The sequence below is a fragment of the Nematostella vectensis genome, chromosome 14 (assembly GCF_932526225.1).
Source record: "Nematostella vectensis chromosome 14, jaNemVect1.1, whole genome shotgun sequence".
Classification (NCBI taxonomy): Eukaryota; Metazoa; Cnidaria; class Anthozoa; order Actiniaria; family Edwardsiidae; genus Nematostella; species Nematostella vectensis.
Window position 1 is genome coordinate 4,169,996 of NC_064047.1, and position 12,405 is coordinate 4,182,400.

The following is a 12,405-nucleotide window of genomic DNA, read 5'->3' on the forward strand; positions in this document are numbered from 1 at the left end:
CACCCCCTCCCCCACTGAGTCCCCACCCCCTCTTCCACTGAGTCCCAACCCCCTCTCCCACTAAGTCCCCACCCCCTCTCCCACTGAGTCCCCACCCCCTCTCCCACTAAGTCCCCACCCCCTCCCCCACTAAGTCCCCACCCCCTCTTCCACTGAGTCCCAGCCCCCTCTCCCACTGAGTCCCCACCTCCTCTCCCACTAAGTCCCCACCTCCTCTCCCACTAAGTCCCCACCCCCTCTCCCACTGAGTACCCACCCCCTCTTCCACTGAGTCCCCACCCCCTCTCCCACTGAGTCCCCACTCCCACTAAGTCCCCACCCCCTCTCCCACTGAGTCCCCACCTCCTCTCCACCTAAGTCCCCACCCCCTCTCCCACTGAGTCCCCACCTCCTATCCCAATGAGTCCCCATCCCCTCTCCCACTGAGTCCCCACCTCCTCTCCCACTAAGTCCCCACCCCCTCTCCCACTGAGTCCCCACCTCCTATCCCAATGAGTCCCAACCCCCTCTCCCACTGAGTCCCCATCCCCTCTCCCACTGAGTCCCTACTCCCACTAAGTCCCCACCCCCTCTCTCACTGAGTCCCCACCCCCTCTCCCACTGAGTCCCCACCCCCTCTCCCACCAAGTCCCCACCCCCTCTCCCACTGAGTCCCCACCTCCTATCCCACTGAGTCCCCACCCCCTCTTCCACTGAGTCCCCACCCCCTCTCCCACTGAGTCCCCACCCCCTCTCCCACTGAGTACCCACCCCCTCTTCCACTGAGTCCCAACCCCCTCTCCCACTGAGTACCCACCCCCTCTTCCACTGAGTCCCAACCCCCTAGACCACTGAGTCCCCACCTCCTCTCCCACTAAGTCCCCACCCCCTCTCCCACTGAGTACCCACCCCCTCTTCCACTGAGTCCCCACCCCCTCTCCCACTGAGTCCCCACTCCCACTAAGTCCCCACCCCCTCTCCCACTGAGTCCCCACCTCCTCTCCACCTAAGTCCCCACCCCCTCTCCCACTGAGTCCCCACCTCCTATCCCAATGAGTCCCCACCCCCTCTCCCACTGAGTCCCCACCTCCTCTCCCACTAAGTCCCCACCCCCTCTCCCACTGAGTCCCCACCTCCTATCCCAATGAGTCCCAACCCCCTCTCCCACTGAGTCCCCATCCCCTCTCCCACTGAGTCCCTACTCCCACTAAGTCCCCACCCCCTCTCTCACTGAGTCCCCACCCCCTCTCCCACTGAGTCCCCACCCCCTCTCCCACCAAGTCCCCACCCCCTCTCCCACTGAGTCCCCACCTCCTATCCCACTGAGTCCCCACCCCCTCTTCCACTGAGTCCCCACCCCCTCTCCCACTGAGTCCCCACCCCCTCTCCCACTGAGTACCCACCCCCTCTTCCACTGAGTCCCAACCCCCTCTCCCACTGAGTACCCACCCCCTCTTCCACTGAGTCCCAACCCCCTAGACCACTGAGTCCCAACCCCTCTCCCACTAAGTCCCCTCCCCCTCTCCCACTGAGTCCCCACCCTGCCCCACTCCCACTGAGTCCCCACCCCCTCTCCCACTGAGTCCCCACTCCCACTAAGTCCCCACCCCCTCTCTCTCTGAGTCCCCACCCCTCCCCCCTCCCACTAAGTCCCCACCCCCACTCCCACTGAGTCCCCACCCCCACTCCCACTGAGTCCCCACCCCCTCTCCAACTGAGTCCCCACCCCCTCTCCAACTGAGTCCCCACCCCCTCTCCCACTGAGTCCCCACCCCCTCTCCCACTAAGTCCCCACCCCCTCTCCCAAAAAGTCCCCCAAATACCCACCATGAACGAGGGCAAGGGCAATGATGCCACCAATGCTGGTCCCGCTTATCCAGTCAAAAAGGCTATTGATAGATTGACCGCTGACTTCCTCTATTGCAGACAGTAATTGAGTAAGTACCAGGCCCCTAATCCCACCCCCGTCCAAAGTCAAGATGGCGTCTTTCTTGTGTTTCTGTTTATAAATAGAAGAGGCACTCTTCACGCTTTTACCATCCACCGCATCTTTCCCTGAAAAGGAAATCTGAAGGTTTAGGATTATCAAACAAATGTCCTGTTGTGAACTAGAAAACTCTCAATCTTTAAACAAACCTGTGCATTTCACAAAACACATCCCGCATGGGACTCCGTGTCCCGTTGCACCTTTATAGTTAATTATACGTTGAACTTATCCGTCGCGTATGTCTTTGTTTTGTATTGTTTCTGTACTTTTTTTAGACGGGATTTTATCGCCTTGCCCGTTATTACCTAGCCTGCTAGCCGACTCTCCAGTGGGTTATTCGGAAATTCCTGTTTTGGGGTTGTCGGGATTGCTGTGGCGACCTCCCCCACTCCCCTCACTCTTGATTTTTGCGCCACGGGGATTTTGAACAACGAAAACACACAGGAGAGCCGGCTCGCAGGCTAGTTATTACCAACATGTGGGCCCCTGGCCATATACGCTGGTGTTAGACATTCCTGTGCTAGCTGTCCTGTCTAGCTGCTTAGACATTAGCAAAAGCTTAATTAGGCGAAATCTATTTAAGTATTTAGTAAGCATGCCTCGCTATGTTTTTCCTCTGCTTTTTGTGTTTCCGCGGCTTCACACAAACTCAAACCACACTGTAAAATCTCATGACATCGAACCTTACCATACCCAGTCCTCCTCACCTTTTCCTGATCCTAATACAGCGGCTGCTGCAGCCAATCTGAAGAGATCTTCATACACAGGGAGCCCAAATAAACCGGAAGTCACCTGATTCGGGGTAACCCCTAAAAGATGACAACTTAGTGCCAAACATTCTTTCGCAGTATTATTTAGAAAGCTTAAAAACTGTTACACATTTTAACAAGGGAAGCAACGGTACATACACAAAGTTGACACCAAAATAATTATTGATATGTTGTTATATGCATTTGCGCTTGCATACTCGCCATAGAAAAAAAAAAATGGGCTTCTCGTTAGCTTCTCGTTTTCTTGGAGGCTTCGTACCACGCAAATCTTAACCAACCAGTGGCATGTACACCAAAGGAATACTGTGCGTCACACTCAAACAAATATTTATAAATAATGCTCGCCAAGAAGAATTTCGATATTTTTTTTTCTCGTTGCTAGAATTTTTCGAATCTAAAATGCCCGATCTTGTACAAAACTACAGGGTGCTTTCTACTAGTTGGTTGCCGTGAAATATTCACCTATTGTGACGGTTCCCTGGAAAGTCTTGCTGCATTCCAACGTGCACCCTGATTGACGTGTGTCACAGGGTCCGGCCCCCACGAACCCGAGTGCCTCGACAACTTCAACCCAGCGCTGGCGGCGGCCAGCCGTAGCGATGTGACGTGGCGTATGGTGGGAGTGGTTCGTCACGTTGATGTTGGCGCCAAAAACAATCAGGGCGCGTACGATATCCGGGTCGTCTACCTGTGGAAAAGACCGAAATGCATCGCATGTAAATTAGCCTGCGGTAAAACCACGTGAAAAGGTGCTCCCTTCGTGTTTCTTAATTAAAATGGATGGTTTAAGTTTGTCTACCCAATCAGTATCGGTATATATCTATCCGTTCCACCAGCTCGATTTGAAACGTTTAAACCACAACAAATTATCAAACAAGAGAATTCTGAAAATCGCAGTTAGCTGAAAATCCTAAAAGCTACTTTCCTGGCTCTAGAGCCTTGACCGTCTCTCAACTACTGCTTTCTCGGCTCTAGACCCAAGGTACCATAAACCTGCAGTCTTGGCACATGGTAAGTCACGTGATTACCTCGGCTGCGACGTGTAGAGCGGTGCATCCCTCGCTGCACGCAGCATCGACCGCGACACCATGGGCCAGCAGTGCTACAATGCATGCCACGCGCCGTCGACGCGCCATGACATGCAGGGCGGTCTCCCCCGCATTGTTTCTGCTTTCCATATCGGCGCCTTTTTCCAGAAGTATCTCAACAGCCTAAAAAAAGCCAAAGTATTTTAAGCATGCTTTAACAGAGATCTTTTCCCGGGTATCCAGGGCGTCGAGGTCAGCATAATGTGGCGTGAGAACGAGGCGACGGAGGGGGGATGGGGCGGGAGATATGAGAAAGGAGGGACTTCTAAACCGCCCCTTACTCCTCCCCCTTCACCGGCCTTGTTCCGCCTCGTTCTCGCGCCTGTGACCAAGACGCCCTGGGTTCCCGAGGGTGCCGGAGATCCAACACCTTTTTTTTAGTTTTCTTAAATTCTATAGCAGTCCTGCCTTGTCTTTTCAGATGAGAATGCTGTCAAACTTTAGACGTTTCAGGCTACCATTTGCGTGAAAAGAATACCACTTGTCTTTTCAGATGAGAATGCTGTCAAACTTTAGGCGTTTCAGGCTACCATTTGCGTGAAAAGAATACCACTTGTCTTTTCAGATGAGTATGCTGTCAAACTTTAGGCGTCTCATGCTACCATTTGCGTGAAAAAATACCACCTCTTGTGACAATGGGTTGGCGGGGCGTCCACCTCTAGCTAGCACCTGAAATCCTAATATACTCGGTAAACGTGATGCTATAAATTGTCCAATAAGGATTCAATCCGTGAAAGACGGAAAAGCCGAGCTTGGTTGCGCGAAAAAAGATGGAGGCGATTTTTCCGATTCTGCTATCTTTTAGGGGTTTTCACGCCCGGAGAGGAGGATTTTTCCGATTCTGCTATCTTTTACGGTGTCTCACGCTAAATGGTGGCCCAATCGCTCGAGGCGTATTTTACAATAAACCACAAGTCAACTGATCGGTTGAGACTTCCGGCTTTTTTGTCGGTAACATAGAATACAGGAATCCGTCAGCTAATTAAAACGGGCATTGTTTTCTAGTAGGGTTAAAAATTCCTTTGACTACACCCAATGCGCTATCTCTAAGGGGTAAGAATTGTTGTTGACCACGCCCTTAATGCTCTCCCTTAGGGTTAAAATTGATTTTGCTGTCGAGCACCCGCGTCTGGTTTTGTTGAACCCCCCCCCCCCCCCCCCCCCTGGGTACAACGGCTTGTCGAGAGACTGTTTCGCTGTTGTTTACTCGACCTGGAATCAAACCTATCTAATGGCAGGAAAGTGATAATGGTATTTAGCGAACTTAGAGTAACAAACCAAAACACCTTGGTTCCTACCTCCTTGGTTTTCACCCAGTGAAGAGGAGAGCCACCGTACTTTAGGTCACGTGCCGAGATTAGTTCTGGGTGGAAGTCGATTAGGAGAGAAGCACAACGGGTCCCATTTGCTTTCAATGCTGCTCAAAACAAGAGAAGCAAGCTCAGTCAATATTGTCATTTTGTTGTCATCATCATCATCTTCAACGAATCATCATCATTATTGTAATCATCATCATTGTCATCATCAACATTGTCATCTTCATCAACATTATAATCATCATTATATCACCACATCATCATCATGAACTCTATCAGCATTATCATTGTCATCAACAGCACTATAATTTCTGTGTTACTAAATCTAAAGAATCAAAATCATCTACATATTTCAATTGTCATCACCATCACCATCATCATTAGCAGAATAATTTGTCAGTAACATATAAAACATTTCTTTAATAGTTAAATCAAAAGATCTTTAAAAATTAAATAAAAATAATAACAAAGGTGTGGCTGACAAGGACTCTTTAAATAATGCACCCCATCCCAGTGCCGTTAATTGCAATAATGCACCTGTGTGTATTGGCAAGGCATAGCCATTGACATGATTGACATCAGCACCAGCTTCCAACAAGACACGGACACCTTCATCTTGAGTAAACCTGCATGCGACATCCAGTGCCGTCTGGTCATCTTTGTTACGTGAATTGATGACATCCACTAGTTGTCCATCTGAAGGTTGTAAGAAACATGCAAAGAGATAATCCTGTATCAATGGGGTAGGTAGGATTTCCCTTCCTGGGAATAAGAGAAAGAGCATAATAGTAGAAATGGTATTTGCTCAATAGCAACACAAAGAATAGCTACACAAGACCCTCTGTCTCTCCCCTTTCCAGACAAAATCTCTAGCTACCTATTGTTTTGCCAAGTGTATATAAAAATAAAAATATTCACTGTGTTACAGTAGAAACCACACAGAAAAAAAAACATTAAAGCCTACAAACACTGTAGAATGAGCGATTTAGACTAAGCAGCTGGACAAAGAAATAATTTTTGGGTTGAACACTTGTGCACACTCTAGCTTTTAAGTACATAAACAATACAAACAAAATAACGTCACTCTGGTGTGACAGGCTAACACACTTCTTAATTGCCTAATTCAAATTACAAGATATTTACAAGAAATTTCAATTTAATGATTTAAAATGGTTTATATAGCATATGTGAAGGAGTAACAACAGTTATTTTTGTCTAACTTGGGCTTCGGGGGTTCTAGAACGTCCTAATTTAAACCAAGAAAATGAGGTGTTATATTACGAGGAGCTCCTGGCTATATGTCATCTGGAAACAGTATAGTTACATTACCTGAACATAAAACCAACAAGCTAGCAGACATATTGTATCATATGGTAACTTCAACAGCTCTGACATATCTCTGAGGCATTCATAAAACGTATAAGTGATTTCAACTTACGTAGTAATTGAGCCTTTTGAATAACAGATGTCAGGATCTCTGGGTAGTTTTCTGCAGCATAATGGAGGGGTGTGTTACCAAGTTTATCTTTCACTAAGCTTGAAGGATCAAAATCTCTTATTGCTTTCTGGATAAAGTCAACTTTTCCACTCTGCAAAATAAAAATGAAATAAATAGTAAGGAATTACTACACCCACTAAGAGGCCATCAAAATTCTAAATTATTCAGGCAGTTGCTAATGATAACCAACATCATTAGATTGACATCCAGGCACATATCCTGCTCTTTTAGGAGTCAAGGGTGGCGGGATACACATGCCCAGTGGGAACCCCCCTAGATACATGTCTGGCATCCATTCACTTAATAGAGATTCACCTTAATCAACATCATAATCATCATCATCATCATTACTAGCACCACCATTATCTCCATTGTCATCATTACAACCACCACCATCATCATCATCATCATCATCACCACCAGCATTAATATCATCCTCACCATCATCATTATCACCTCACCACCAACATTATCATCCTCACCACCATCATCATCATCATTACAACCATCATCACCCTCACCACCAGCATTAATATCATCCTCACCACCATCATCATTACAAACACCACCACCACCATCATCATCATCATCACCAGCATTATTATCATTCCCACCATCATCATCATCACCTCACTTACACCTATAATCCCATAATCACACCCACCCTGACAGCTAAGTGAAGAGGTGTGGCATTGTTGTCCTTCTCCGATGCCGCTATATCATCATGCTTCAGACATTCAGGCAGATCCAGGCTTTTTGCAACTTGCGCTAGTGACCAATCAGGATGTTGCTCAATGCATGTAATTACCTCTTGCAATGTACCAGCATTGAGGCATCTAGTTGAGCTCTGGTAAAATGGTGCTAGGTTTTTATAAAGGTATCTAAAACAGCAAAACAAATGTTGCTAGTCATAATACTGTATTATTTTATTGGATTGTGGGAACTATCTATCCTTAGAAATTTTATTGGCAGAAATTTTAGGTTTTGATACCACCCCCCCCCCCCCCCCCTATTCCCCTTCCTTTTACTCCCCATCAAGTTTATGATAGCTGTGTATTCCCATGGGGGAAGGGAGGGAGGTGCAAGAAAACAAAGCTTTATAACATGAAGGGTTAATTTTCTGTACAATACCAAACATCTTCCATGGGAATCCTGGGATGTAGGCAGGGTTTTCAAAAGGAGTAAACATAGAACAAGAGCCCTTGTTAAGTCATTAAGCATCCAAAACATTCTACTGTATATTTTCTAGCTGTTAGAAGGTGGGCGAAGGCTCGTGGTACCTGCCCTAAGCTGTGCCCTAGAACTCATTAAAGAATATCTATTGGCAAGAATAATCAATAGATTATACAAAAAGTGTTAAATGCTATATATAGTAAACAATAAATTCATTGTGTAATTTTGATTTTTCAAAGCGTTATATATATTGTCCATCATATATAGCGGAGACATATGCATATCAATCTTTGTATCCCCCATATGGTGTCCGGTTTGTATTTTGATGATAGTAACATAAATCACGACTTTAAATAAAACTATAGTAAGGTCATGACTTATTTAGTGAGTTTTCTTTTAAGATTAATTTTTACCCTCTGGAAAAAAAATGTATAGATAAATAGTATAAAGCTTAACAATCAGAATTAAAATTGCTTTTCAAAACAAAAAGTGAAATTCCTTTAGGGTAATTCTTTCAATTAGAATAAATAAACTAATGTTTAAAAGTTTTGGTGCGTTGCATGATCGACTTTTGATAAACAAAACATTTTTAAACCTGAATTTTTCTCTTGCTGCTTTTTCCTCATCCATTCTGAAAAGACTGAAGCATTTTGGATGCCTATCAGAGTTCAAGACGGCTTCAAATCGGCACGAAGTCACTTGATATAAAGTGAAACTTTCTCTCGGTTCACCCTCTTTCTCAAGAACTTTGGCGTACGAGTAGTGCAAAGGGTTGGCTTCATCTACACGAAAACTAGAGGGACTGGCTCCCATTTTGTGCACTTCTATATATTCTTAGTAAACGCAATAATAATAATCTAAAGAGTTCAAAGTCAATTTTAACCTTGCAGAAATAAAAACGTTCAATTCTGCGAAATGAATCAACAAATATTATGCGATTTAGCAAACCAATTTGTGAGCCCACTGTACAAATATCTTAGAGATTGTGTGACTCATGTGTGTGTCACGCTGCAGCATAAAAGTTGGAGGGGTGATAGGTGCCATCCCCTTCGCACTTTTCCTTCGCGTAAATGACAAACCATAAGTATTTTGTACGGTAGCTGCTAATTTGAACGAATTTTTTAGTTTCTAGCAATATTGATAAAGTGAAAATAATAAAGGGCGAAATTGAATATGCGTGACATAACAATACCCCCCCAGCCCCCCGCGCGAACCGGGGCGAGCGCAAACAGGTACTGTTTTAGTCTCCTTTTAGTTTCCTACAACAAACAAAATCACGGAAGTATGGAAAACTCAAACTCACCCTACAACGAAACTCTGCCCAACAAGATCCTCACCACAACTGCTGGAAGCTTATCGATCTTTGGGACTTTAGTAATTTTCTTGACTTTCTATATTTGGAAAGATCTTCGCACGGCTTCGCGGAAAATATTGGTGTATATCTCTATCGGTGACTTCCTTACAGCACTTGTAAACATCTCGGGTCTTTGGCTGTCAGCTACGTTGTATAATAAGGTAACAGACAGCAAGCATGATCATGGCATGTACATTGATCTATGTACGGCGGAAGGATTTGTGAATATTGCAGCTATTATATCGTCATTCTTTTGGACTTTTTATCTATCTGTGTACCTTTACCTTGCCGTATGCAAAGGCCTAGAGAGCAGCACAGAGAGGATAGTTCTGCGAGTGTTTCACGTTACTGCATGGGGAATACCGCTTGTTATTGCGTGCCTAGCATTAGCGTTGAATAATGTTGGTCCGCTCGTTTATCCCAATAAAGTATCTGATGGCTGGTGCTGGGTCAAAACGGGTTCAAAGAATCCGAATCCTAATGAAATAGCGTGGATGTTTATTGCTGGTAAAGGCTGGGAAATATTGGCATATATAGGAATCACAGCTTTCTATATAAGAGTCAAGGTCCATCTTCGGCAACAGGTTAGTGTTACAAGGTCCGATAGTATGTAGGGTCTCCTGCGCAGTAACTCGGTCACGCTAAAGGCTTAAGCCGAGTAATAAAAAAAACTTGCTTAGGAATACTAATAAATTTGTAAGGATGACCTAAACAAGTTCTTGTGGAAGGGTAGTTAGAATTTTTTTGTCATTTTTTGAAGAAAAGATGTCATCCTCCAGATATTATATAGCTCTAAGTACTTTCACAACTGACAAATGCGGACAACAGCGAGGAGACTACCAGATATAGATTTTGTAAAATACAGAAACAATTGTTACCATGGTTACTCAACAGGTGTATTCCTGCCAGGGTGCTCCATTTCTGACGATGGGTTCAATCGAAGCTGCAAGAAAAGCGGACCGCAAATTCACTTTCATACCTGTCATCTTCATCTTGCTACGAATGTGGGGAACTATTAGGTTCTTCTTATATATTTCTGGACAAGGCCACCCAGAGTATGAATGGCTTAGAATACTTCATGTAAGTCAATAAAAATCCGCCAAGTCCAGGGGAGGGCGGGGTTATGCTAGACAAAGGTACCCCAGATCTAGGGTTGTGCAGAGCGGGACAAGAAATATAATGAAATCTATCCAAGAACAATTAATCCACCACCCTATTTATTATTTTTTTTGTATTAATTCTTTGTGGGAAGAAAGTATCTGATATGCAGTCTTTTGCCATAATAATGAAAATTGTGTTTATCTTTACAGGGCATTGGAGACAGTAGTCAAGGTTTTGCAAACTTCGTCATATTTTGTGTCTTCACTGAGAAGATGGGATCCCATTTTAAGTACTGGTTTTCCAAAATCTTCCCATGCTGTAGTAAACCAATGGAGAGTTCAGCACATGTTGGTTATGAGAGCACCAACATACTTACAGATCATAGTTATGAGACGTAGGTAAAGGATGCAATCCTAAGTACTGGAAAAATCTAGGGACGTGGGCTATTTTAGCTTTTAGCCTACCATCTCTGTTTTGGGACCAAACTTGAAAGAGGTAGCCCTTGGCCAAGCACCGCTGAGGGGTAGGCTTGGCGGTGACCCCACCACTTTTTGCGACAGAAACAAGTCAAATATTATGATTTATTCCTTCTTTCAATTGTCGGCCCACCCACTTTTCAACATGCTCTGCAGTCCCTATACACTGCGCAGCAACACTTCTCACACAAGGGCAGGGCAGATCCCGGGGTTCCAATAGGGGAGAGCCAGAGCAAAGAGAGGAGGAAGGGGGCAAATTCATTCAAAATCATTAAAAATAGATGGGCTAGTACGAGAGAGTTTGCCAGCCCACCGCTAGACCCACTTACCTGAATATGAGAAGTTAGTTTGTATTAAAACGTTTAATCAAATTGTCAACCCATTGTCTGTGTTGGTTCAGGAATTTCTTAGTGTATTGTTTTTGCCATTTGGGGTAGCAACTTTCATCATTAAGTCCACAGGCATCACTTTTGATAAATTCACACGTAAAATAAATAAATGTATTGTATGTTTATGTAATGGTACATCTCTATGATCCTGTTTCTATGGATGACCCCTGAATTAACAAGAATCTGTGAGCTCTGTCAACCACAGAGATGCCACACATAGCATACCCTGCTTTTTATTGATCACAACTCTAATCAGAGTGAACAGAGTAATACAATTACTTGGTGCATTTGGCATGGTGTTTCAATCTGTGTAACAAAGAGTTAATCATTGTGTCACCTGGTATCATCAGGCAATAGACCTTAAACAATTGAGTCATAGCCATCATTACAGAGTACATTAGACTCATCTTTGAAACACTACAAGCACTCGTACTGTGTGTAAAAGTCCCTGATATGACTGGACATATCATAATCTATATTGTACTTCCTCTATTTCCGTAATGTAAAATGCTTGTGAGAAGAATAAAAAAAAAGATGATGTAGTTATCGTAGAGAGAGTGGACAAATCCAGAAACTCTCTCCAAAAAAATCCAGTTGGTTCCGAAAGTGAGAAAAAAAATATGCAACCAAAACACAAAAATAATGACCAGTAGACTAGAAAGGAATAATACTAAAACAACTTCCACCCCCTAAAAAATCATGCATCTAAGAAAAGTTCAGTCCTCCCTTAAAGTATCTAATTAATTTCAGAATAAAATGTGATGATTTCTAAATACTTGATTTGAGCTGATTCAACAAGCGAGAAAAGACCTTCTTGAATGTATCTGGAGGTTGAGCCCCTGAAAAGGCTACAGGGGGGTCAGGACATCCCTTAGCGATGATGCTAAAAAACGGCACCCCATTGACTCCATGCTGTCTTGCCTCTAGTCCCTCTGCCTTGACCCTTGAAGCCACACCCTTATCATCAACATGCTTCATTGCTGCAGTTGCATCTAAACCTGCCTCGGATGCCACTTGTTGAAGAACGTCTTCACGGCTGATGTTGTGTGCTTGCTCAAAGTAATGATGGAATAGGCTTTCAGCTACTGCATCCTGCTTGTTCTCAGTGGCAGCATAATCTAGCAGACAGTGCGACTTCAGGGTGTTTACAACATGCCGATTGGGGTTGAAGCTGATGCCCTGGAGAAATACCAATGTACTATACAAGCTCTATAAAACACAAACGTGTGTAATTAAAGTACAGGGCCGTAGCAGGGGGTGGGGCACTAGGGGCA

The 12,405-nt window shown here is 44.6% G+C and overlaps 2 protein-coding genes across 3 annotated transcripts in view; one reads left to right on the top strand and one right to left on the bottom strand.

The window, feature by feature from the left end:
• Nucleotides 1-8,778, bottom strand: part of LOC5516683 (85/88 kDa calcium-independent phospholipase A2) — a 13,659-nt gene extending 4,881 nt beyond the window's left edge. Inside the window, exons 1-9 of the mRNA XM_048721756.1 lie at nt 8,407-8,778; nt 7,303-7,519; nt 6,579-6,729; nt 5,678-5,836; nt 5,123-5,241; nt 3,765-3,947; nt 3,199-3,424; nt 2,674-2,775; nt 1,807-2,034 (exon numbers count right to left, since the gene is read on the bottom strand). Of these exons, the coding sequence (XP_048577713.1) occupies nt 1,807-2,034; nt 2,674-2,775; nt 3,199-3,424; nt 3,765-3,947; nt 5,123-5,241; nt 5,678-5,836; nt 6,579-6,729; nt 7,303-7,519; nt 8,407-8,624 (1,603 nt within the window). The 5' untranslated portion in view covers nt 8,625-8,778. The remainder of the gene's footprint in view (nt 1-1,806; nt 2,035-2,673; nt 2,776-3,198; nt 3,425-3,764; nt 3,948-5,122; nt 5,242-5,677; nt 5,837-6,578; nt 6,730-7,302; nt 7,520-8,406) is intronic.
• Nucleotides 8,779-9,024: 246 nt separating this feature from the next.
• LOC5516684 (G-protein coupled receptor 157) lies at nt 9,025-11,673 on the top strand. 2 transcript variants are annotated; one of them, XM_001636687.3, is made up of 3 exons: nt 9,025-9,749; nt 10,060-10,245; nt 10,476-11,673. In XM_001636687.3, exons 1-3 carry the CDS (start codon nt 9,096-9,098, stop codon nt 10,662-10,664), a joined length of 1,029 nt encoding a protein of 342 aa, XP_001636737.2. In that variant the 5' UTR covers nt 9,025-9,095; the 3' UTR covers nt 10,665-11,673. The 2 variants fall into 2 exon arrangements, with proteins under 2 accessions (XP_001636737.2, XP_032242455.2); XM_032386564.2 differs by having other exon boundaries at nt 9,025-9,326.
• The last annotated feature ends 732 nt before the right edge of the window (nt 11,674-12,405 follow it).